The sequence below is a fragment of the Cynocephalus volans genome, chromosome 3 (genome assembly GCF_027409185.1).
Source record: "Cynocephalus volans isolate mCynVol1 chromosome 3, mCynVol1.pri, whole genome shotgun sequence".
Lineage (NCBI taxonomy): Eukaryota > Metazoa > Chordata > Mammalia > Dermoptera > Cynocephalidae > Cynocephalus > Cynocephalus volans.
Window position 1 is genome coordinate 73,421,299 of NC_084462.1, and position 27,131 is coordinate 73,448,429.

At 37.7% G+C, this 27,131-nt stretch overlaps 2 protein-coding genes and 1 non-coding gene across 7 annotated transcripts in view; 2 read left to right on the forward strand and 1 right to left on the reverse strand.

Moving 5' to 3' along the window:
- The first annotated feature begins 798 nt into the window (after window positions 1–798).
- TIPIN (TIMELESS interacting protein) lies at window positions 799–16,468 on the forward strand. Of its 2 annotated transcripts, XM_063091683.1 has the most exons (9): window positions 799–964; window positions 3,811–3,878; window positions 4,728–4,859; window positions 4,986–5,064; window positions 5,277–5,352; window positions 10,218–10,340; window positions 10,555–10,618; window positions 13,751–13,957; window positions 15,862–16,468. In XM_063091683.1, exons 3-9 carry the CDS (start codon window positions 4,736–4,738, stop codon window positions 16,044–16,046), a joined length of 858 nt encoding a protein of 285 aa, XP_062947753.1. In that variant the 5' UTR covers window positions 799–964; window positions 3,811–3,878; window positions 4,728–4,735; the 3' UTR covers window positions 16,047–16,468. The 2 variants fall into 2 exon arrangements, with proteins under 2 accessions (XP_062947753.1, XP_062947752.1); XM_063091682.1 differs by lacking the exon at window positions 3,811–3,878 and having other exon boundaries at window positions 800–964.
- Window positions 11,142–11,277, forward strand: LOC134374437 (small Cajal body-specific RNA 14). Its single transcript, XR_010023282.1, has one exon. It is a non-coding gene; the product is annotated as a small Cajal body-specific RNA 14 (non-coding RNA).
- Window positions 16,469–18,251: 1,783 nt separating the features above from the next.
- DIS3L (DIS3 like exosome 3'-5' exoribonuclease) overlaps window positions 18,252–27,131 on the reverse strand; it is a 32,272-nt gene continuing 23,392 nt past the window's right edge. For all 4 annotated transcript variants that reach the window (XM_063088875.1, XM_063088877.1, XM_063088876.1 and 1 more), the window contains 8 exons: window positions 25,370–25,617; window positions 24,705–24,797; window positions 23,049–23,582; window positions 21,108–21,262; window positions 20,824–21,002; window positions 19,238–19,383; window positions 18,681–18,855; window positions 18,252–18,595 (listed from right to left, as the gene is read on the reverse strand). In XM_063088875.1, the coding sequence (XP_062944945.1) occupies window positions 18,290–18,595; window positions 18,681–18,855; window positions 19,238–19,383; window positions 20,824–21,002; window positions 21,108–21,262; window positions 23,049–23,582; window positions 24,705–24,797; window positions 25,370–25,617 (1,836 nt within the window). In that variant the 3' untranslated portion in view covers window positions 18,252–18,289. The remainder of the gene's footprint in view (window positions 18,596–18,680; window positions 18,856–19,237; window positions 19,384–20,823; window positions 21,003–21,107; window positions 21,263–23,048; window positions 23,583–24,704; window positions 24,798–25,369; window positions 25,618–27,131) is intronic.

A 27,131-nucleotide genomic window follows, 5' to 3' on the forward strand; every position in this document is an offset into this window, starting at 1 on the left:
CAGTGAACTAACCGGCCATCCCTATATGGGATCTGAACCCGCACTCTCCCGAGTGAGCCACAGGCCGGCCCAGGTTTGTCACATCTTAATGATGCTATATTTGTGCCCGATAACATTTTGCAATTTAGTTTTTTTAACAATTAATTCATTTATACGGTCAAAAAAAGTATACTTAAGTTCCCATCCCACAGGTATTAGTTATAAATATATTTTCCCCTAGTTGTGTGTTTATACAAGCAAATACAAATATTTTAATATATTTTTTGTTTTTTTATTGAAACATTATTGATTGTACATGTATTTTATTTTAAAAAATCACTTTTTTAAAAAATAGAAAACACAGTTTTGACATTTTTCTTTATGTCTACACTCCTAACCCTAATTCCTCACCACCTCTTTTCTCAGTTCATTAGTCAATAAACAAATAATAAAACTCTCTTGTTCAACGCATTCTGCTGTTAATTTTGAAGATGCGGTAATTTCTCATCCAATACTGCTTGCCTCTGTTCTTTTTACTCCATCCATAACTCAGTTTTCTAAAAACCGGGACCTACTTACAAAGTGCAAAGTGCCCAGAGAATAACAAATATGAAATTCATGCAAATAAGGAGGCTTAACTGCTCCCAGAAATTCAGGAGGGCGGAAGCAACGGGACGAGCAGGAAAGGCGGGAACCGCGTGGGTGGGCGGGACCCGCGTGGGTGGGCGGGACCGCGGAAGGCGGGTCCTGCAGGCACCGCCCAGACCCTGCGCAGATTTAGCGCCACACGCTGAGCTCTTCTCGCGGCAGGAGCTGAAGAGTATCGCGAGAAGCACGACTTCCTTTCCCCGGTGAGCACCGCGCGAGGCTGCTTCGGTCTGCGTGAGGTGAGAGCCGGTTGGCGGACGAACTGTGCTCTGGAGAGGAGAGGCGGCCCTGCTAGCCAGACTGACAAGCGGCAGAGCTGGAGAGTCGCAGGCACGGGGTGAGCAGGCTGGAGGACTGGAGTGAGGCGGACCTGGCCGCAACGGGACTGGAGAGGGAGGTCTCACCGGCCTCGACCTGTGGGGGCGGGCACCTTTACCTCTTGTTTAGGTTTCGGGGCTGCCTCTCACTAAACGCAGCCTTTTAGCCGGAGGGAACGTGTTTGTGATGTCTTTACATCCCCAGCTTCTGTACAGGACTTTCTAAACGTAGAAGGCGTCCTGTGAATGTTGAAGGAATGAATGAGGTTGGAGAGAGAAAAGACAGGGAAGCGAGGATGAGAAGGTTGGAGAAGAGGGATGGGAGTTTCGATGTTTTTAGGGGTGGCACCCGAGGGGGACATCGAGTCGGCCTGATAGGACTTACCTTGCAACGAGGGGCTTCTGTTTTGACAACTTGGGAAAAGTTGGACATTGGAAACAGAAGGTCTTGGGAATGAACCGTGGTTTGGACAACAAGTTTATTACCTTCACTCCTCTGGGAGTTTGAGGAGGAAGTTAAGACAATTTCATCAATGTCTAGAAAGAGACAGTTATACGATCATTGTCAAGGAGTGAAAGAAGTGTAGTGAACATCTTATTCACCACAAATATTAAGAAAAAACATTTTACTGACAAGCTCCACCCCATGCGTGGTCAGTTCCCTGTTACACTCAATGTAGTTTGTGCCTGTCATCACACTCAGTGTTCCCTGTCAGCCAAAAAGGTCTGAACCCCACTTCTCCTCAGAAGGCATAATTTGAACGGGGCTAAATATACTTCTTGTAGCTAGGAAACTACTTTAGATTTTGTGACCTCTAACCGTCTTTCCAGTTTTGAAAGTCAGTGGTTCTTGTAGCTTATTTGAGGATAAGTGGGTCATCATCAGAAGTTGATACTTTGTTTTTACGCATTTATGGTCATAGAAATTTAGAATTAGAGGGATGGCCAGTTAGCTCAGTTGGTTAGAGCACAGCCTTATGACTGACACCAAGGTCCCAGGTTCAGATCTCTGTATTGGCCACCCACCAAGAAAATAAATAGAACTGGAGAGATTTTAGAGGTCATCTAACTCCAGTGATTTTAGTTTGGGGGAAGCTTTGGAATTCCTTTCTTACGTTCTTTCATTCAACAAATATATATGTATTGAGCACCTGCTGAGTACCAGCTTTAGGGGTACAGCAGTGGAGCACGAAGAGACCACGAAGAGACCTACCCGGTCTTTGCCCTTTTAGAGCTACAGTCTAATATGGGAGATAAACATTAACTGCACAAATCATAATATTGATACTGGATAAGTGCTATGAAACTTGTACTTGATACTATGAATGCTTATTGAAGAAGGATTTAATTTAGGCAAATTGGGGTGGACTTTTCTGAGGAGGTGGATAGTTGAGATCTGAAAGATGAGGAGTCAGGCCAGACCGTGGCTCACTCAGGAAAGTGTGGTGCTGATAATACCAAGGCCACTGGTTCGGATCCCATATAGGGATGGCCGGTTAGCTCATCGGGTGAGCGTAGTGCTGACAACACCAAGTCAAGGGTTAAGACCTCCTTACCTGTCATCTTTAAAAAAAAAAAAAAAAAAAAAAGATTAGGAGTCAGCTTTCCCTTGTTGTTTTTTTTTTTTTTTTTTTTTTTTTTTGCCTGCTGGCCTGTATGGGGATTTTTGTTTTTTTAAATATTATTTTATTTACATTCTATGAAGTTGTTGTGGAGCAGTTGGGAAGGAGGGAGACAGGGGAAAGGGGAAGGAAATAGGATGGAAAAAGGAAGAAGGAGGGGCAGGATTGAGGCCTGTGGCACTCCCCTCATTCCCACAGGGGAGACTAGGGGGCTTCCAGCAGTGGCTTGGTCATTGCTGGGCTGGGTGCAGATGTCAGCAGGGTGTGGCAAAAGCCCTTGCCCCCCATTACCCCAGCTCGGGAACCCGGGGTTCTTTTTGCTGCAGCTCGGTGGTCATTACTGGACTGGTTGTGCATGTAAGGGGGGCGTGGCTGAGGCCCGGGTTGTATGGGGTTCTAAATCTGTGACCTTGATGTTAGCAGCATCACGCTCTCCCAAGTGAGTTAACCTGATAGCCCCCAGGGAATAGCATTCAAGACCGGAAATAGCATTTGCTAAAATCCAGTGGTCTGAGGGATATGGCTCTTTCAGTGAACTGAAAGAAAAAGCATAGGATGGTGTGAAGTGAGTCTGGAGAGGTAGGAAGAAGCCACATAACACAGGTCCTTGGAGTTTTATCTTTATCCTAAGAGTGATCAGAAGCCATTGAAATTCTTAAGCCAACTCATATCAGTTTTACATTTTCTTTTGTTTTGGTGGCTGGCCAGTATGGGGATCCAAACCCTCGACCTTGGTGTGATCAGCACCGTGCCCTAACCAAGTGAGCTAACTGGCCAGCCCAAGCTTTACATTTTCAAAGGTTCAGTTTAGTTGTAATATGGAGAATGGATAGAAGGAGGCAAAAGTAGATGGGAGTAATGGAGCAATCCAAGCAAGAAACTTTGGAAAGTGGTTATGGAGATAGAAAAGGACAGATTTAAGGCATATTTAGGAAGTAAAATGGATGGGATAAGTGGCGTAGGGGGAAGGAAGTGTCAAAGATGACTTGTAGGTTTCTGACTTGCATAGCTGGATAGATGTCATTCACTGAATTAGGAAAATTTAGAAGTTCAGTTTTGTACATGATGAGTTATAGGTGCCTTTGTGACATTTGAGAGCTGTAATGTGGGAAGTAGGGATCTGGAACTCAGAGTTAAGGCCTAGGGTGGAGATAAAAATTGAGTCATCTATAAAAAAGTTATTATTAAGGCCATGTGCATAAGTGATTGAAGAGAGGGCCTAAGATGGAGTCTTGGATACTTAGTGGCCAGGTTAGAAGATGAACCTGCAAAGAAGATCCAGGAAGAGTGTCCAGAAAGGGAGGAAAACCAGGTGAGTACAGAAGTCAAGGAAAACATTTTTCCAGAAAAAGGGATTAGCCCAAAGTGTCAGATGTTGCTGAGAGGTCTACTAAAAGGGTACTGAGAAACATTCTTTCCAGTTATCAAACTGAGGACAATTTCCATTCATCAAAGGAAATCTTACCTAGAAGACCAATATATAAACAGGTTTTTTTTTTTTGTCTTTTTCGTGACCGGTACTCAGCCAGTGAGCACACCAGCCATCCCTATATAGGATCCGAACCCGCAGCGGGAGCGCCGCCGCACTCCCAGCGCCACGGCGCTCTCCCAAGTGCACCACGGGGTCGGCCCTATAAACAGGTTTTTTAAAAAGCTGCTCTGGTTTAAGTGGGGGTGAAGTAGCTATGCCCTACTTATTTCTTATTTTCTTATTTACTTTTGGGTATCAGTTTGAAACCCTCTGAAAAATCAAATTCATCCTTTTATGGTAGGAAAAATTCATATAGGTGACGTAAAATGATTTGTTCAAAATCATATAGTTATTCAGCTATGGGGTCTGCATTAGAATTCAGTTCTTCTGATTTTTAGCCTAGTCCTTTTTTCCCCATAATTAGTATCTTCTCTACTTCTTTTCATGATATGTGAGTTTGAAATGTGGTTTAACTGAAACACATGAATTTTGCTGTAGACGGAATTTGATGTGTAATAGGAAGACTATTTGTTTTGGGATTTTTTTTTTTTTTTTTTGGTGGCTGGCTGGTGCAGAGATCCAAACTTGTGACCTTGGTGTTAAATGTTGTGCTCTAACCAACTAAGCTAACCAGCCAGTCCAGGAATACTACTTGGATGAATAAAAATAATTTTACTTTTTTTCTCCCAGAGGAAAAGATGCTAGAACCACAGGAGAATGGCTTGATTGACCTACCAGATTATGAGCATGTAGAAGATGAAACTTTTCCTCCTTTCCCACCTCCAGCCTCTCCACATGGTGAAAGAGTTGAACCTGATGAAGGTTTGTCTAGAGAGTTTCAAAAAAGTCTCCCATGTTCAGTTATCCATCTATCAGCTTAGAAATTATACATTTGTAAATAAGGGTTAAATTATTTAAGTAGTACTAAATCTTGGTATATTTCACCAGAGTTAGGGAGTGGAGCACCTGTTCCTGTACCTCCAAAGAAAACAGTTAAAAGGAATATACCCAAGCTGGATGCTCAGAGGTACATTTACTATTTCCTTGTACATTTATACTTTTTCTTTACATTTATAGTTTTTCTTCTAATTTTGTAAGCTTTTGATTGAGATGATTTAGAGATCAGATATTTCTAAAAACTTTTTTTCAGTTTAGCAGAAGATATTTTTTTTTCTTACAGTCTTGGTTTGGACTTGACTCTAAAAAACTTGAAATTCAGAACATATTTTCTATTCACAGATTAATTTCAGAGAGAGGGCTTCCAGCCTTGAGACATGTGTTTGATAAGGTAAAATTCAAAGGTAAAGGTCATGAGGTAAGAAATGTCTGATTTTTATTTTAGACTTTCATTTTTTAAAATAGACATGAAACCGTAAGCCCATTATCATGTTCTGGGGAATCTCAGAATGCTTCACAGACATTGTCATTAAACAGCATATTTCTTGAGAAACAGTTGTGATGTAATGGAAAGAGCACTGTTTGAAAAATTAGAAAGCATGTCTTGTGTGGTCTCATTTTTGCCACTGTATGAACTATGGCTTTAGGAAAATCAAATCTGAGTCTCTCAGCCTGAGTTTGTACTTTATAATTTAGGGGAATAAAACTTTGTCTGCCTCAAAGAGTGATTTTGATTCATGAGGGCAAGGACTGTTCATGTGTTGATGACTTATGTGTCCCCAATATAAGGCACAGTACCTGGTTCATAATAGGCATCAGTAAAGTTTTGTTGAAAAATGAAGACTTTTAAAAAAATTTTTTATAAGATGACTGGTAAGGGGATCTTAACCCTTGACTTAGTGCTGTCAGCACCACGCTCAGCCAGTGAGCTAACTGGCCATCCCTATATAGGATCCAAACCCATGGCCTTGGTGTTATCAGCACTACACTCTCCCGAGGGAGCCATGGGCCGGCCCCAGGTTTCTCCAATTTAAAGTTACTCTTTTTCCCTTTGCTATTAATGAGTAGTTTGTGTGGAGATACTTGAGACTGTGTATATACATTTAAAAGGCCATAAAAACTGAATTAGAGAAACCAAATCTATATATAAAACATACTTACTGTTCAAACAAACCAGATCTAAGCTTATGCCTCAGCATATAATATTCTATAGGTGTCTCAAATGATGCTATCTTCAGGATTTATTTAAGGAGTGATATTCTTCTACACTGTGCTTAAGACAATCATAATATCAATGTATTACACACTGTTTATAGTGTCATTTACAGTGACACACCAAAGTATCTATACATTATTGTTGCTGGATATTGTAGTTATCCAAGATTAGTTTCCAACTTCTTCCAGAAGAATATGGTCCATATTCATGTTGATGAAAGATATTTCAAAAATATTCCTTGCTTAAAGACCTAACTATAAAATCCTATTATCTCAGCCTAATATATGCCTTTGTTCATTTCTCTAACAGGAAATAGATGCAGAGTTCACTGGAGGTGGCTTGGCACAAGTACTAACACTTTTTATTTACTACAGACATTTTACTTATCACAAACTGATCTAGCCCCTTTCGGAAGACAAAACAGTAAAATGGAACTAGAAAACAGTAAAAATTGATTTCTCAAATAATATATCACTTTTAAACAATTACCAACTACCTTAATTACTAAATATTTTTTTACCTTAAAGAAAGATCCAATAAGAGGTTCTCTTACTCTCTGCCTGCTGTGACTGTAGCTAATACATATTTATAGCACGAATACTTTTCTCAGCAATACCTAAACAGTTTGATAAGGACTGTTTTGCAAGAGGAAAACCAATTTTTTCTTAAAACTGCTGTCTAGATGCTGCATAAATTAACAGACGGGGTCCTCTCCTCAGTTCAAAGTGAGTTTTTATTTTCAGCACTTCTTTATAAATTTGGATTGTCCACCAAGATCAGAATGTAAAAGAAATTAAGCTGTGGACAAACAAGAATTTTAATATCAATATTTTTATTTACTTTTTTACCTTTTTAAAGAACGTCCTGGTTAAGGAATTGTAATTTAAGAACATCTCCCCCAAATCCTCAAATAAAGCACTAATCAAAATGTTTGCATTTCCAAAAAAACAACTCAATACTTAATTAATACTTAATTAAATGTAGTCAGCAAGACTCTCTCAAAATAACTCAGACGTAGGGCCGGCCGTGGCTCACTTGGGAGAGTGTGGTGCTGCTAACAACAAGGCCACGGGTTCAGATCCCTATATAGGGATGGCCGGTTAGCTCACTTGGGAGAGCGTGGTGCTGACAACACCAAGTCAAGGGTTAAGATCCCCTTATCGATCATCTTTTAAAAAAAAAACAAACAAAAACTCAGAAGGTATAGGGATATAAGCTGTATTTTTGAAAGGAGGAACCTAAGTCAGATTCTTCAAGCATAAAAAATTTAGGATATAGTCCAGTTGAACTAGATTTGAGGAAGATTTGTTACTTGACATGAACCAAAGGAGTAAATATCTTAAGTAAGAAAAAAAAGAACCTGAGTAAGTAGCTTTTAAGAATTTCCCTATTTGTGATAATCTAAATATTTCCAGTTGTCTTAAGGAATGCTTCAGAATCACGCCAAAGAACTTGACAGTAATTAGTCTTTTTTTCTTTTTTTTTTGGCAGCTGGCTGGTAATGGATCAAACCCTAGACCTTGGTGTTATCAGCACCATGCTCTAACGAACTGAGCTAACTGGCCAGCCCAGCAATTAGTCTTACCTTTTAAAAGTATATGCCACGAGGGTGCCAAGACAATTCAATGGGGAAGGAATACTCTTTTCAACAAATAGTGCTGAGACAACTAGATATCAAAATGAAAAAGAATGAAGTTGAGCCCCTACCAGACACTATATACAAATATTCAAAATGAATAAAAGATCTAAATTTAAGAGCTACAATTACAAAATCTTTGAAGAAAACATAGGTGTAAATCTTCATGACCTTGGATTAGGTAATGGTTTCTTAGATATGATGCCAAAAGCATGAACAATGAAAAAATAAATACATTGGATTTCATTAGAATTTAAAACTTTTGGGGCCGGCCCGTGGCTCACTTGGGAGAGTGTGGTGCTGGTAACACCAAGGCCATGGGTTCGGATCCCACATAGGGATGGCTGGTTAGCTCACTTGGGAGAGTGTGGTGCTGACAACACCAACTCAAGGGTTAAGATCCCCTTACTGGTCATCTTTATAAAAAAAAAATAATAGTAATAATTTAAAACTTTTGGGCTGCAAAAGAGACCATCAAGAAAGTGAAAAGACAACTCATAGAAGAAAATATTTGAAAAACATATCTGATAAGGAACTTGTGACTAGAATATATCAAGAACTCTTAAAACTCAACCATAAAAAGACAAATAACCCAATTAAAAGGTCAAAGCATTTGAAGAGACTTTACTCCAAAAAAGATATACAATGCACTAAGCACATAAAAAGATGCTCAATATTATTAATTAGGGAAATGCAAATCAAAATCATAAGTTACCACTTCACACTCACTAAGGTGGCTATAATAAAAAATATAGACATTAACAAGCGTTGTGAAAAAAATGGAAGAATTGGAACATTCTTACATTGTTAGAGGAAATACAAAATAGCATAGCTGTTTTGGAAAATTCTGGCGGTTCCTCTAAAAGTTAGTACAGTGTTAGCATACAGCATGACAATTCCACTCCCAAGTACACGCCCAAAAGAAGTGAAAATATATGTTCACGCAAAAACTTGTGTATGGGTATTTATAGCAGCACTGTTCATAACAGCCAAAAAGTAAAACCCAAATGTCCTCAACTTATGAATGGGTAATCAAAATGTGGTATATCCTTAAACCACATGAATGCAGTACACTGGAATATTTAGCAAAATAAAGAATGACATTCTGATATATGCAATAACATAAATGAACCCTGAAAACATGCTAAATGAAATAAACCAGACACCAAAAAACAAATATAATATGACCACTTATATGAAATATCTAGAATCGGCAAATTCATAGAAACAGAAAGTAGAGGTTCTGGGAGAGGGGGGAAATGGGAAGTTGTTTAATCAATAAAAGGTTTCTGTTTGGAGTGATGAAAATTTTGGAAATATAGTGCCTATGGTTGCAAAACATTTTGAATGTAATTAATGCCACTGAATTGTATACTTTTTTTTTTTTTTAAAGATGATCGGTAAGGGGATCTTAACCCTTGACTTGGTGTTGTCAGCACTATGCTCTCCCAAGTGAGCTAACCAGCCATCCCTATATAGGGATCTGAACCCGTGGCCTTGGTGTTATCAATCAGCACTGCACTCTCCCAAGTGAGCCATGGGCTGGTCCTTAAGTTTTATTTTATATATACTTTATCATCACACAGCTTTTGAGTGGTAGAATTGGTATTTGAATCTATGCAGTCTGACCCAGAGCCTGTGCTTTCAATCATTCTCCTATTTTAAAACATTGTTAAGAGAATGAAGTATTTTACAGTAAAATCAGGAATTTATAACTTCTCATTCATTAGTCAAGTTTATTAAACTTTGTTTTTCGTTTTCCAAATTTTAATGTTAATTGGAATTTCAAATATAGAGATGTATTGTGGTTTGAGAATGTTTAAACTGTTCTGGCTGGTCTTTGGAACTTTGCCCTTGAGGGTTCTGAATATATCCTCTTTTTTGTTAGTGGCTGGATTGAACCCTGAACCTCGGTGCTATCAGCACCACACTCTAACCAACTGAGCTAACTGGCCAGCCCTGGTTCTGAATATATTCTTATAGCTCTGAATTCTCAAAGCTTTCTTCTCATATGACTTAGGGATCTGTCGCAGTGTTCATTTATTCCTAAAAGATATCCTGATGTATTTTATTAAAGTTTATTTTGGGGTTTTACTTTACAGTTTTGAAAAGACATACTGTGATTATCTTTTAACTTTATTTAAAGTTTTCTCTTTTTTTGGCATCTGGCCAGTATGAGGTATTTAAAGTTTTCATAACTGGGATTTTTTTACTTCTGAATTTTCAAAATCTGTATCTTGTATTCTTTTAGACTGCAGTCTTCTAAGTCCTTAATATTTTTCTCCTTAAACTTCCTACTAAAAGTTCTTCATCCATATGAATATAAAATGACACCAGTGACTTTGGCATTGCTTTTCAATTCTGAAATCTGCTGACAGGGTCAGTTGTGAGAGTGAGTCTTCTGTTTAGCATTTTTATTTTTATGTGCTAGGCTGAAGACTTGAAGACGCTAATCAGACACATGGAGCACTGGGCACATAGGCTATTCCCTAAACTACAATTTGAGGATTTTATTGACAGAGTTGAATATCTGGGAAATAAAAAGGAAGTTCAGGTAAGCATTGAGATTATAATCAATAAAATTTATAATGCTAAATATTACTAGGATAGATTTAGTTGAGGCTAAATTGCTGTTTGGGATTTTCATTTTGAAATCTGTCTTAGTAGAGGGAAAATTAATAGTTATTTGAAACTAAGAATTGAATAAATGACTATTTCCCTTCTAGGATTATTGGTGAAAATGTAAAAAAAATCTTTTTTATTTTCAGACCTGTTTAAAACGAATTCGACTTGATCTCCCTATTATACACGAAGATTTTGTTAGCAATAATGGTAAGAATATAGGTTTATCTACTTTATAATAATTTTGCTTTTACAAATGAATAGGCAGTACTACAGGACTGGATTCTTAGTCTATATTGTGTATATAATTAATATATAGTAAATGAGTTAAAATGCCTTGGTGCATCTAGAATGTTGTGTGTGGAACTTATTTCTTAAAGACATGGCTGCAATGCCATTAGAGATGTTGGAAAAATTATATTAGCCATAGAATATGAGCTATTTTTTGGAGGGTGGCGAGGGAAGGCAACTGGCTGGTACAAGGGTTGAATCCTGGACATTGGTGTCATCAGCACCACGCTGTAACCAACTGAATTAACCAGCCCACCTGAATATGATCTTTTGAGAACTCTGATCCTTTATAGTGCATGTTGATAAAGGTATGTTTAAGATATAGTGGTCATACACATGTATACCATTAATCATTGGGGAATTAGCCGGAATAATTTGATAATGAAAGTTTATATTTCACTCAGAGTGCAGATCCTGGATATAGGACTTTAGTTAGACCTATGTGACTGTTCCTGGAATTGGTTGCATTTGTTAGTTGTACAGTGCAACCACGGACAGTCACACACATCAAAATAGATGGTTCCTGCCGACAGGATCTGTATAGTTATCAGATTTTCTGTGCGATGGCTCCATACATGTTTGTTTGTTAACTTTTAACAGATGTGGTAGCAAATGCAGGCCCCATATTGACTCCCCCAAAGTTATTTATAAATAGCTATTAAAAGTGTGAAGAAATGTGATTTAAGTAATCCAGGATTTTAATTTTTTTATAGGATATGGTATGTACTGATGGTATAGGATTTGGTATATGTAAAGGAATGCGTTATTACAGTACTAAATCTCACAGCATATACCACTGGGTTGGTTTATTTATTCAGCAGCACTTTTTTGGGGGGCACGCTGGGGCGGTGGGGGCAGCTGGCCAGTCTGGGGATCCGAATCCAGCAGTGTTTTCTATGTGTATTCTATTGGTATTTCCTGACAAAGGAATTCATTTTAGTTTCCCGCCTTTTTTTTTTCCCATGTAGGGAAGGAAAAGTGTCTGGCTTTTTGTCTTTCATTATTAAGGAAGAAAATTCAAAAGGGGGTTTGATTGTAAAGGACTCGATTAAGTAGTATATGATTTTTATTCATTTATTTATTTTTATAATTTTTATTTTTAAAGATGACCGGTAAGGGGATCTTAACGCTTGACTTGGTGTTGTCAGCACCACGCTCTCCCAAGTGAGCTAACCGACCATCCCTATATAGGGATCTGAACCCGTGGCCTTGTTATCAGCACCACACTCTCCCAAGTGAGCCACACGCCAGCCTAAGTAGTATATGATTTTTAAATCTCACTGATGCACCATCTTGTAACACCAAGGTCAAGGGTTCAGATCTGCATACCAACCAGCCGCCAAAAAAATAAAGATAAATAAGATAAATCTTACTGAAATAATCATAAATAATTCATGTTTTAAATGTTTTTCTAATTGCAATGGCTTTTTACTATAATTAAGTAATATCTTAAGACACAATATGTACACAGGACAAAGATAGTACATGTATAAATTCATATTTCAAATGGTGATTTGAATTTTTTGACCAACTTGTCATATCTGATGGATTTTATCATTTTTTTAATCCCATAATGTAGATAATGTAGAGAGAAGGTAAAGTGTCAGCTCTACCATTTTTTTTGTTTCTTGCCTTTGCTTCTTTTCTACCTGTAGGAATTTTATTTTGCAGATTTTTTTTTTTTTTTTTTTGGACTGGTAAGGGGATCACAACCCTCGGCACGGTGTGGTCTGCACCACGCTCAGCCAGTGAGCACACTGGCCATCCCTATATAGGATCTGAACTTGTGGCCTCGGCGCTACCAGCATCACACTCTCCTGAGTGAGCCACAGGGCCGGCCCAGTGCAGATTTTTTAAAGCTACCAATTGTGCATTTTGTTATGTTTGTTTGGTTAAAACAAGATAATATCTGTCAGTTTACTTGACTGGTCAGTCAGAAACAGCTGTATGTCAAAATATGATGGAATTAAAAAATGAGCAAGGGCCCAACTCTCCTCCCACCCTTCTACAGTGTGGAGCTTGCCTATAGGATAGCTCATAGACCATACAATAACTCTGTCATATGGACAATGTCATATGTCATCACTGCCAGCCAATCTTTATTTTAAATATGTTAGTAAAAGTAAATTTTTCTTAATTCTTAAATGAAATATTAATGGAAGATCTAATATTTACTTTCCATACCATGGTTCATTTGGGGGGCATCCTACTTTGAGATAGCTGGTGTACAGGGCATTAAGAATTTGGGCCGGCCCATGGCTCACTTGGGAGAGTGTGGTGTTGATAACACCAAGGCCACAGGTTCGGATCCCTATATAGGGATGGCTCGTTAGCTCACTTGGGAGAGCGTGGTGCTAACACCACCAAGTCAAGGGTGAAGACGAAGTCAAGGGTTAGGATCCCCTTACCGGTTATCTTTAAAAAAAATTTGTTAACACTGGGCTGGCCGGTTAGCTCTTTGGTTAGAGCAGTGTTGTGAGGGTTTAGATCCCCATACTGGCCAGTTGCCACACACACACACACACACACACAAAAGAACTTGTTAACAGTAATAATGTAGAGAACACGGAATTTTTTTTAAATTAACTTGGAAATATGTCCACATATTTCTAAATTTCTTTTTCTTTTTCGTTTGTGTCTATCTTTTGCCCTTTAAATGATGATGGCCTATATAAAATTATTACTGTGTGTCATATAAAGACTATGGCAGCTATTAAAATTTTTTGGTTTAATGTAGAACAAGAATATAGTTTGGATTCCTTGAGCTGTTTTATTAGCTCAAGCATAAAATATTTGTAATTATAACTAAGAATTTTTCTTTTCCTTTTATGTATATTTTTAATAGTATTTCCATTTGACTTAACATATCTCTTTAAAGTGGTTTATAAATATTTCCCGTTTGAATCAAGCATGTATTCACAACATTCTCATACCTCACAAAATGTTTCTTCAAGTCTGGCACTTTAAACTGGTTTTCAATCAAAAGCTGCATAAGCTTTCTCTAACTAGTCTAATACTACAGATGTACTAACTTTTTCTCTTTTATTGCAGATGAAGTAGGGGAAAATAATGGCCCTGATGTAACTGCTACCGAATTAGATCCTTTTTTGACAAACTCATCTGAAAATGAGAAGTTTGCTTCTGAGCCAAGTAGAAGCTTAACAGAAGAGCAACAACAAAGAATTGAGAGAAATAAACAACTGGCCTTGGAAAGAAGGCAGGCAAAGCTACTGAGTAATAGTCAGTCCCTAGGAAATGGTAAATTTTATGCTGGTTTTATGTGCTACCATTAATATATCAAGGGCATGTTAGAAATTTTAACTTCTCTACTATTTCAAAAAGTAAAATATCTCTAGGAATAGAAAAGTGTGATATTAAGTTTATGTATATTTGAGAGAATATGAGCGAGAGAGAGAGTGTATGTGTGTGCACGTCTACTTTTTGGAATCTTCAAAGAATAAATGAGTCCAAGATGGTTTTCTGGATAGCTGAGTACTTCTTTAAAAAGTTATTTTAGTCACTTAAAATTGATTCTAAGTACTTCAAAAATATATTCTTCTCTAACTCTTTAAAGCATGTGACACATAATATTTAGGATCATAATCACAGAAGTTTATGATGATGTTCTAAACATAAAATGCCTTGTACACCCTTTGAGGATTTTAGAGCTGTTTGCTGTGACATGAATCGGTTCTAAAATGCTTTTTATTGCATTGTGTCACATTTGATGTGAGCTACACTTTTGGTGGTTGTTTGCTTATCTGTAGCATCTCCTCATTTTTAAATCTGCCTTTAAATTTGCTGTTTTAGAAATAGACTGTGGGTTTGGAAACCAGATGACCAAATTTATATTTAATCTATATTTAAAGGGGCTGGTCCATTAGCCAGTTGGTTGGAATGGGGTGTTATGATGCCAAGGTCAAGGGTTCAGATCCCCATACTGGCCGGCTGCCAAAAATAAGAATAAAAAGAATTACAAGTTTGTTTTGAACAAAACAAATGCAGGATTGCATATGTTTGTTTTTTGTTGTTTTTTTTTAAAGATGACCGGTAAGGCGATCTTAACCCTTGGCCTGGTGTCAGCACCGTGCTCAGCCAGTGAGTGAACCGGCCATCCCTATATAGGATCCAAACCCTTGGCTTTGGTGTTATCAGCACCACACTCTCCCGAGTGAGCTACGGGCCGGCCCTATGGATTGCATATGTTTTTCTCAATTTCCAATCCAGTTTTTCCTTTCAAAATGGGAAAGTAAGAATTATAAGTAGATACCATGTTGCAAAACAATTTTACAATGTAATAAAATTCTCAAATCAAAGTTATTGTGACTACATTATCATGAATTTTTTCAATTAAAATGAATTTATTTTTCATCTTTACAAATGGATGTTTTAATAGTACTATGTGAAAAACTACCATATAATGGCTTCCTTTCTGTCAATATCAAAGTATACCTGGCAATAGGTACTTAAGGCTCACCTTCTATTTATAATATACAACTTAAAATTTACCCAAATGGAAGTATCTTAAAGTTTCTTTACTATAGATCACTTTGACATAGAACTGATAAGTGCACGGGCCGGCCCGTGGCTCACTCGGGAGAGTGCGGTGCTGATAACACCAAGGCCCCGGGTTTGGATCCCATATAGGGATGGCCGGTTGGCTCACTGGCTGAGCGTGGTGCTGACAACACCAAGTCAAGGGTTAAGACCCCCTTACCGGTCATCTTTTAAAAAAAAAAAAACAAAAAAAAAAAACTGATAAGTGCATTGGTTTTTTTAAGTCTCTTTCTAGTAATTCAGATTTTGAATGAGAAATTACATTTGGGTATGATTCAAGAGCTTGAGTGTAGGGCTGGCTGGTTGGCTCACTTGATTAGAGCATGGTGTAGATAATAACAAGGTCAAGGGTTTGGATCCCCTTGCTGGCCAGCTGCCAAAAAAAAAAAAAGTTTTGATTTAGTACCATTCAAGACCGTTTTGCATTTTAAATTGACTTTAAACATGTATAAAAATGAGTTTATTTAGAAGGAAGTGATAGTAACATTAACTAAGTGGTCATAGATTTTATTTCTACTAATTTAAAGTTTTGAAGAGATTTGTTTATGAAGTAAAATTGGATCAGGTGCTTATAATGAGTAATAACAATATGACTTTTCTTCCAGACTTGTTAATGAACACACCTAGGGAACCGACAGTTGAAGATGTTAATACTGATGAGGATCAAAATGAATCAAATGGATTAAGCAAAGACATTCTAGACAATCCACATAACGCTACTCCTGCCAATACTGTAAATGAAGCGGAGGAATTAAAATTAGAGGAAACACAACTAGACCAGTCCTTTTAAAATGTACGATAATAACTTTATGCTTCACCCAGAAACGTTACCGAGGTTAGATAGGCCTCCACTAAGAGAAAATGTGTCTATTAACTTGCTATCCTGAAAGTTTGGGATTACTACATATTTTGTTTACTCTGAGTGAAAATCCAGGAGTCAGTAAAACTTTTACAGATTCCCGCTTAAAATCTGGTATTTATTTATAATTATGCTTGTCACATATTAACTTTGGTTAATCTATTCTCTTTAGTGTTTATTTTTATGTAGATTTGATTTATAAAATGATTAGTAATTAATTGGCAGCTTCTGCTAGTGTGCCATTGAGTGCCTTATTTTCACTAAATTGGGTGATGTTTGGAGATGTAAATATATATTGAACATTAATGTCCATTTTTAAAAAGAAGTAAAAATAAAAATTATCTTACAAACTATCTCTAGAGGCTTTATTAAAGTTTTTTTCGTTATTTCTGCAGTTTGCACTTTTGATAAAATTTTTAAGGTTTTTTACTTGTATTTTGAGAAATCACTCACTTTAGTACTTAAAAGGTCAAATGAAAGGCTCATATATAGTCTGGCCCTCATAGGTGCTAGGGAAGTTAAAGAACGTTCCTTACTGACTAGTTGAAGAGAAACTTGCAGAGTATCATGGGGAACACAGAGCACCTAGGGAGGATTCATAGGAAAGGCCTTTCAGTTGGTGGAGGAGATTCCAAGTATTGGGAAGAATGTGTACAATAATGATACAGAAAGAGATTTAAGGAATAAGGAAGATTTGGGAATTGTGACTGTGAGGTTGGAAGTCTTAGGGCGAGATGCTGAGAAGACCTGATTGGAGTTCTTCCTGCCTACATTATCAACTTGCTGGAGGGGTAATTACAGATGAGAAAATACTTTGACAACCAAGTTTAAAGAATGTCTGGTTCTGTTTGACAGGAGATTCCTATGGAGGGGAGGGAAAGGCTGAGCTAGTTTTTACAAAGGAGACTGGGAAGAAGTTACCTTTATGAGAAAGACTAGTGTTTGTAAAGAAAGTCTCTCACCTCTTCCCTTGCGGAAAAGGCTTGATGGTGCTACAGTGACTTCCATACACAATGCTAGGACAGGCAGGCTTGTTCTCTTCAGGCTTTCTGACTTCCAAGTAAGAATAGGAAATGACAAATATGGGTTGATTGAAAAGCCAGGAAGTTGAGCACAAGAAGATGTGGGATGGGGGGGAAGGGTGCTGTGGGTTGCTGGGAACTGCCATAGTGATGGGCCAAGAGGCATGTACAGCAAAAGGATTGTGGTTTACTGCTGCTGAAGGGGGATCAACTAGAAGATGGAGCCCAGGCTCAAAGTGCCACCAATGCCTAGACAAACTGCTTCCTCAGAAGGGCCTGTTTAGGGTGCTGTCCACCCTCACGAACTGGATTAGAGTAGTTGACTGAGAAAGGAGAATTATTTTTATCGTGGTGGATTCGCCAGCAAAGTAACAACTTTCCAACAAGGGGAAGCCCGGTGCACCTCATCATTTGAGGAGTACTCAACAAAATGGGAGGAGGTGAGGGTGTTGAGACAACAGACCTTACTTGTGCGTCCCACCACCCTCCCTATGCCCTGTCTCCCAACTGGGGCTGGAGACAGCAGGAAAAGCTTGAGACAAATATGACAGGAGTTTTAAAGTGGATAGGTGGATAGGAACTAAGTCTTACCATCTAAAAGTAACTGAAAAGTTATCTGATAGATGTCAGAGGGGCCTATGACTCAAATGGTCCAGTGTACCAATTACTGGGAAAATAAAACTTTGAAAATGGATTTGAGACAAAATAACCAAAAATTAATTCTTGGTTTGTTAGAAGCTAGCAATCTGCTTTGCGGACCCACCATTCACTGTCTACTCATTACTGAAAAATCAGTTTCCACAGTGACCTAATTACATTTTACTTAATGAAACTTTTTTTTTTTTTTTTTAAAGATGACCGGTAAGGGGATCTTAACCCTTGACTTGGTGTTGTCAGCACCACACTCTCCCAATGAGCTAACCGGCCATCCCTATATGGGATCCGAACCCGGGGCCTTGGTCTCCCGAGTGAGCCACGGACCAGCCCCCTACTTAATGAAACTTTAATGAATTACAAGAACATTTTACACGTGTGAAGTATCTACCTAATCCCGATCGTCTAGAGCACTGAGTGAAACAAAATTAGATGTTAACTTTGAAAAGATGGAAAATACTTGCATACAACAAAGCTTTTTTAATGAAGTAGAGTATTTCACATTCCATAATTGTTTGAAACATCCAGGAGAGCTAGGTCTCTTATCTCCTCTAGAAGGGTGTATAGGCTTCTTCCTTTTGTTTGGCAATATTCTTGATATTCTTCCTGAATGATGTTTACTTTGACCTCTTGGGCAAGCTGAGCTTCCACAGATCTAGTTACTTCTTTCACTAAGTCACTCTTCAGCAAAAGGGAGCTCTGATGAAAAATTTCTGTGTTTGGTATCACGTATGGTTTGTTGCTTATTATTTCAAGCCTGACTGTATCAGTATGGCAACGCGAGGCCTGTACAGATATTTTTACCTATCATAGAGGAGAAAATACATATTACTAAATCACATTCTTCATTCTTTATATTAAAAACAAAATAACATAGATAAAGACTTACTGTTACATGGTCAAACAAGTGGAATGTAACAGATTCCCCTCCTGTTGTGGTAGAGGTAATTTTGTTTTGAAATCTTTGAAGGGATCCTGGTTTCCATTCAGAACGGCTATCTAGGCCACATGCGATCACTAAACCATCTTTATTTTTTAGATAAGCAGCACCTTTAATCCCAAATCTGAATCATTGCCAGGATAAAAATAAAAATACAAAGACTCTTAGTATGCAGATCTTGTATACTTATCTAGAATGCTAGTTTTTTTTCTAGATTGAAAACAAATCACTTTTCTTGTGGTTTACCTCCAAATATTTACTTCAGCATAGTAGATGGAAACAAAATATTTTGCTAAAGAAAGTAAAGTTCTAAGACTGGTATAGATGTACACGTACGTGTACTCCAACCTCCTACTTCACACTTACATTCTGAATTATATATTATGTATATCTAGTAATTTACAAATAGTTGCTTAGATACTTTAACAAATTACATCTAATGCACTGTGTGTGTTTACACTTTTAACTATTATTTCTCATTAACCATTGGGTTAGATGTAACATACCTCGGTATAAATACAAGAACACCGTTTGTTCTAATTGAGTAAATAACTCCATCGGATATGCAACGCTCCTCGGTTTCAGGGTCTTTGTCTTTAAAGTACATGCATTGGAAGAGCTCAGTAGACTGCTTCTGAGAATGCTGTGCAGCCTGTAAGAAGTAGCACAACCCCAAAGCATTAAAACACTTTTCTGACATTCCCAGAAGAAATATGAAATTCATATTCCCACAGAAATAATGTCTTTAAAAAGGTTAGATTCTATAAAACTATTAATATAAAAATGGTTCTCTATTATGAATTAAGTCAGTTTTTGTGGGAACTTAACCATCCAGTATTATCCCCTCAAAACTGTCTTAGAAAATGAATTCTTTTATAAAATGAAACCTGTTCATAGTTCATCAAATTAGAGGTTGACAATTTGAGGCACATACATTTGGGGTACAGGGAAAGTATCACACATATCTCACTTTTCTTTCTTTTCAAGCCAGACCTACCAAAATCCTATCAGTGGATGTGTAAATTAGCACTACTGTCATGGAGGGCAATTTAGTAATATGTATCAAAATTTTATTTGTACACACCTTTTGACTCAGCAATTCCATTTGTTGTAAACTGGGTTGCTTAGAATAGCACTGCCCAACAGAACTTCCTAAAATGATGGAAATGTTCTATATCTGTGTTGCCCAATAGGGAGCCACTAACCACAATACCTATTGAGCGTGTGAAATGTGGCTAGTGTGACTGAGGAACTGAATTTCTCATTCTGACTTTAATTTGTTTAAATTTAAATGCCAACGTGGTTAGTGGCTACCATATTGCACAGCAGAGAACTAGAACACTGGATACAGAAAACTATATTAAACGTTTAGGTAGTTTCTAGTTTTCTGCATCACGCAATGGTCTAGTTCTATGCTGTGCAATTTTGTAGCTACTAGTAACAATATAAAATAGACTACAGGGCCGGCCTGTGGCTCACTCGGGAGAGTGCGGTGCTGACACCACCAAGGCCACGGGTTCAGATCCCATATAGGGATGGCTGGTTTGCTCACTGGCTGAGCGTGGTGCTGACAACACCAAGTTAAGGGTTAAGATCCCCTTACCGGTCATCTTTTAAAAAATAAAATAAAATAAAATAAAATAGACTACAAAGCAGCTTCTAAAACAATGATGTAACTATATTTATTGACATGGTGTGCTATCAATAACAGGTGTGTTCAGTGAAAAAAGCAGATTTCAAACAGCAGGCACGGCATGATATTTTAATAGATAATATTAGCATTGCCTAGAATTGTTAATGATGCTATCTCTTGGTGGTAAGATGGTAGGTGATTCTTCTGTCTTCCTATCTTTATGTGTTGCTTGAATATTTACATTTCTACCTTTCGGGAAAAACATCTAATCTACTGTCAAATCTGTCAAATCCATATAAGTTTGCATCAAAACATTTGTAAATGTATTGAGAGCATTGGTTAGAATAATTCTAGAATTTAATTTTCTAGGATATACAGTACTTCACTCTATTATATAATAAAGCTGGTATTTTCTTAGCAAGAGATGACGACTAAGAGAATTTAAAAACCCCTTCTTACTCGGTTTCTGTTGTTGATATGTCTGCATAATTCCTCGAGATCTTTGTTGCTGAACAAATTTTCCTTAATTTCCATTTTCTTATCTTTTGAAATGGCTGCCATTAACAATCGGTGTACTACAATATCTGAATATCTTCTTATTGGAGAAGTAAAGTGGGTATATTTATCTAATGCAAGACCTTCAAAAAGAAATCAAAAGATCAAAATAAACAAAAAGAAAATATGTACTTTTTAAACAGTATGATCAAGGGCATGGCCACACTTAGGAAAATTTTATCATATACCATAATGATGGAACTCTTCCTCTGCGCATGACCCGGTGGAGAAATACAGTGCATTAGACATGGCCTGGGTGGCCATAGAGCGCAGCAGCCTGTTTACAATAGGATCACTGGGGTCATTCGCGTTATCCAGGGAATCAGCCAGTGTTTTATTGGACCTGACAAAGAACAGAAAAACCTTTATTTTGTCTCTCACAGTATTTTACAAGTCAGCACTCTGAGGGGAACCCCTCACTCACTGGTCAATATCCTCATCTGTTTGTAGTTAAAATTATTTCGAACACATTTCAGAAGCAACTCTTTTCAACTACACAAATCTACTTTGCTTTTAAGGTTTAAACAAAAAAAAAGTATCAGAATTTAAATATATTTCTTAAGCAGAGAGCAAAAAACACACACATATATATATATATTTCTTAAGTAGTAAAGAGTAATGTGCTGATTAATACTACGTTAAGTTAATGCTTGGTCATAGTAGGTGGTCAAATATTTGTTGAATTGAATTCTTAATACCCTTAACCTTAAACATCCTATACAGATCAAAGAATGGGCTTTTTCTTATTTTTTTTTTATTAAGAATTATTAAGCCAGAGGGAGTTAAAAACAAAATTAAACTAAACCTGAGGTGCACAAATAAAAGAAACTTAAATTCATGTTTCTTAGTTTATTGTTTTATTTTTTATTTATTTATTTTTGGCGGCTGGCTGGCATGGGGATCTGAACCCTTTGACGTTGGTGTTATAACACCTCACTCTAACCAACTGAGCTAACTGGCAGCCTCATGTTTCTTAGTTTAAAGAGAGAAATAGAAAGCATTCTATTTATTTATTCTCAAAATAATAATTTTCAAAACCCTGGGAAATATATAGAAGTATATTAAAAATAAAACTAATAATACAGCATGGAGTTCAGTTCTGTATGGCGGCTGGCTAAGGGAACGGGGGAAAGGAGAAGTGGGGAATGAGGATGAACAGAGAAGCAATGTGATGAGTGGCCACTAACATGAGCTTTTCAGTTTGATGGACATGGATCCAAATCCTGGCTCTGCCCTCACCAACTGTTAAGTTATAGGCAAGTTACTTCATCTCTCCCGTCTTCATTTCCCTATCTGTCAAATATGAATGATACCACCATCAGCATTTACAGATAAATAAAAAGGCTGTCTGACAGCCCTCAGCACGTGGGTCATGCCAACAGCTCAACCAATGACCACCACGTGAACAAAAAAAAAGATACTACTGCCTGAAGATGGAAGGAAAAAAATCCATTTTGATAAATAAATAAAAGATATTTTAATTAGTACCTGTTCCTTGACAACAAAATATTTTTAATATCCTGTTTATACATCTTTTTTTCTTTTTTTAAAGATGACTGGTAAGGGGATCTCAACCCTTGGCTTGGTGTTGTCAGCACCACGCTCAGCCAGTGAGCGAACCGGCCATCCCTATATAGGATCCGAACCCGTGGCCTTGGTATTATCAGCACCACACTCTCCCGAGTGAGCCACGGGCCGGCCCTTATACATCATTTTTAAAGGAGGAAATATTTTATCCTGGAGATGAGGAGCCTCATTCTATGGACGGTGGTATAAATTCACCATTGGTGCACATTCTAATGATACTGCCACAAGATATTCTACATTTTAAAAGTATTGAAATAAATGGACTACTTCTTGGTATTTGCCTAAGGGTAGATCAAATTAAATCAAAGGTAACAGGTTCCTTACTTCTGTAGTACAAAATGTAGTGGGTCAAAATTATGCTTAAATAAACCTGTCTTCATTTTAAGTCTCTATACCTAACAATCAAGGTAAATGAAGACAGCCAAGAAGTTTTGTATTTCCGGTCAAAGATCTGGCTATCACATTTTAAGAACTACCATAAGATAAATAAATGCACAGCAGTCCCTTCCATTCATTCCTCTGCCCCCTCAGAAGAGGCATACCGTGTATCTATGAAGAAGCCTTTTGCTTTAGCACATTCCCGGAGTTCAGAAAAAAACTCCTGGTGTGGAGGAGGGTGTTGGCGCAACAAGGCCTGATGAGGGAAGCTCTCCCAGATCTTTTTGGCCACCCAGTGGTTGGCCAGGATCATGCATTCAGCCACCGTCTCATGGATCTCCAGGGGCTGCTTGGGGATGAGGTCATGAATGTTCTTTTTTTCATCTAGCTGTACTTGAACCTCTATCCCTTCCAGTGCCAGGGCACCACAATAGTCTCGTTTAGCTCGGACATGGCGAGCTATGTCAGTTAACTTTCCAATTGCCCACACTAACTCCTCCAGCTTGGTTTGTCTGTTCTTCTCATCCAAGCCTTTGAATTCTGGAATATCTTCAACAACGCCGAAGTTTCCATCCAGTAGTTCCTGGGCTGCTTCGTAGAACAGTTTGTATGCTGATTGAATAATGGTTCTGCCATACCAAACTTTCTTGATTTCATAAGAGGTTTTATCTAATTCCCACATGACACTTACAGCATACCTACAAAAGCAGTAACATTGACAACATCACTATTCAATTCTTCTGTTTCTGAAGCAAGTAGAACTTGATCCTAAATGTAACTTCAAAGAAATGACATTGCTACAAGTTTCTGGTCCAATTTCTCAGTCTAACCACTAGACCACTAAATAAAAAAAGAATTTTTTTTTTTTTTAAAGATGACTGGTTAGGGGATCTTAACCCTTGACTTGGTGTTGTCAGCACCACGCTCCCCCAAGTGAGCTAACCGGCCATCCCTACATAGGGATACGAACCAACGGCCTTGGTGTTATTAGCACCACACTCTCCCAAGTGAGCCATGGGCCGGCCCCCCGGAATTTCTCCTTTAGATATACTGTACTTTTAAAAATGCGAAATGACTTATGTTCAAAGTAATTCAGTATAGCTCTGTTTGTAATAGCAAAAGACTGGAAACTATGCAAATTTCCATAGATAAGCAACTGTGATTAATATGGAATGATCTCGAAGATACATCAAGTTTTAAAAAAAGGAAGGTACTGAACTATATATATATATATATATATATATATATGCCATCATCTGTGTAAAAAAGAAAGATCACACATCCATATGTGTATGTGTTTTGTATCTAGAAAAACATATAAGAAATTGGTAACGGAGGGAAAGTGATAGGAAAAAGACTTTCATTAAGTATCTTTTGGAACTTATGAATTTTAGACTACAGGACTTTATTACCTATTCAAAGATAAACATAAATTTTAACTACAAGAAATAAACATACAAAAGACTCCCCAAGTTCATGATCCTCATGCAAAACAGCTCAACCAGGGAAGGCATATGCACAAAGCTACGTGTACTTGTTCCCAGAGTTTAGCTGACTCTAAAAAGCCAACAACAGAGGGAGAAGCAGCGTCACAGCCAGAAGACAGAAAAGAGGAGAGGAAGGGAAGGGAAGACTAGAGAAATACAGCTGCCTAAAAATAAGTGGTGCAGAGGGGTACAGAGGACATAGGGGAAAAGCAGGGGTGGGGCGTGGGGTTGTAAGAGCATATTAGAAAGAAGAGAAAAGAGACCAGAAGCAGGGAGCATCAAGTACCACAGAAGGGACAAGATAAGCTTCAAAGATAAAAATCACAAACTCACCTATCAACGCCTCCCAGGAGGGAACACAAATCAGCACTGAGGATAGAGGGCAGCATGTCATAGCGACGATCTGCTAAATAATAAGTGGTGGCCCTGTGAATGACACATACACGGGGAATGTGACCTTCAGCAGCGAGAAGAGAAGCAGAACTGCTGACGGTGTGAGCTGCTGTGAGGTAAATGGCCAAAATCTCAGTACGAATTCCCCAAGGCTGCTGCTGTTTCATAAAGTGCAGCAGACTGGGTAATAGAACTATTCCCACGTTCCCACTTTTCTAAGTGATACTGCTTTGGGCTGAATATTCTTCTACTGATATGAGAAAGAAAGAAAAAGTGACAGGAACCTTAGCTGTACAAGAAAATTGTAGTGTAATGATCCAGTGGTTATATAAAATAGTATTTTACTACATGAAAATTTAAACCATTTCAATTCAGTAGGAAACAATGTGTGAAAAGGGTACGTTAAAACAGAAACACACATCGATGAAGGTACTATTTTTCTAAAGGAAAAGTGGGGGGGGGGGTGGGCCTCAACTGGTTTTTCTGGAAGGGATCTTCAGAACTGCACAACATGAAATCTTTGTTTTGAACATCTCAAGCTAGCACAGATACAAAAGCTACAGTCACATACCGAAAACCAGAGTGCTGATTTCAAATAATATTACCTTGTTCTAGCTTCAATATCAGTATAAGAATTTGGTGCCACAAAGTGTGTTACATCTGCAATATGGACCCCAAGTTCCAGGTTGCCATTATTTAAGGATCTGACTGACAGTGTGTCGTCCACATCTTCACAACCTTTGGGGTCAATGCTGAATACAAGATGGGTTCTCCTCAAGTCTCTACGTTCTCGTTCCTCTTCAGGACTCACCTTCCAGGGATTTTCTGGTGTGTTTACTGGCATCTCACACATCTGTATTAAGAGGCCAAATATTCAGCAATTGATGTGCCACAAGTTTCTGTAAAAATTTACTCTAACATTCTCAATGAGACCGCATAGAAATTCATTCATTCTCAATTACCTTCTGCATTAGCCTATGTTTGTTTCTTTTGACCAATAATTATTAGGTGCCTCAGATGTGTCACGTACTGTGCTAGGCTCTGGAAAGTCAGGTGTCAACAGGAAAGACACAGTCTTCAGCCCATGAGGAACCTTACAGTACGGCAAGAAATGTCCCACAACTTCTTTAGTTACGGGGGCTGAAGCGAGAATAATGGGTGGCTCATGAGAGCACAACATGTTCCTCATTTTCAAATGATCCATTTGCTTAAATATAGTTGAGCTTTTAATTCAGGTCAAGCCCCGAAAAAAAGTCAATACATCCCAAATATGAAAAGTTGACTCCTTAAAAATAGTTTGAACAGGACCAATATAGGGCATTTTCTCTCCATTGCTATCTGTTTAATCCATCAATTTGCAGTTAAGTAGGCTAAAAGGGAAGAGAGAATTCTAGTCCTGTGAAGTCTAATCCACACTTTATTTAATTCTAACATTTTCACTAAGAGCTGCCAAACAAGTCAACAAATAATTTCCAGAAGCTAAGGTTAAACATAAAAATTTAATAACATAAAACATTCTAAGATATTTTACTAGTATAGCTCTTGTTCTGTCAAAAACTATAATGAAAATAAGAACACCCATACACTCCTTAACTGGTCCAATTTTTCTGGAGGACAATCTGCCAATACATAACAAAAGCTACTTAAATTTTTTATGCCTTTTGACTTGGTAATCTACATTAAGGATTACATTCCAAGGGTATGGTCCAAAAGAAAAAAAAATAAAAGCATGTTTATAAGAATCTTTGAAGTAGCAGTTTTTATAATACTGAAAAATTAAACAGCCAAATGCCCAACAATTGAGGAATGCTTAAGCAAACTAGGGTACATCAATATACAGTAATTTACCATAGCTACTAAAAATAAGTAGGCTTTGTCAATACATAAAAATAATTTTAAGTGAAAAAAGCTGAGCAGAAAATGCTATGTGCACACTATGAATATAGCTATACAAGAATAATAAACAAGATTTATGAGGATTTTAGAAGATCATAAAGTGATGGAAATAGCTGATGTTTTATGTTCATGGGATTTTTGTTTTCGGTAAAGGTTATAAAAACTGTTTCATAATGAGCATGATTTTTTGACTCATGGGTCAGAGATGTATGGATCCCAAGAATCTGCTGGCTGCAGCTTTATGCAGCCTCTGGTTGAATGATTCTCATAGGGAGTGGAGCTCAGTTGGGTCTGTAACTAGGGAGCCTTGTAGTTGCTGGGGATGGATGTATACTGACTATAAGACACTGACATTCCATTTTTAAGCACAGTTGGAAAATGTAAAAATTTGAGAGCTATACGGCTGTGGAAAACTAATTCTACTCTTGAAACTGACTTCAGTCTGGTCCAAATACAGAATAAAAAGGAGTG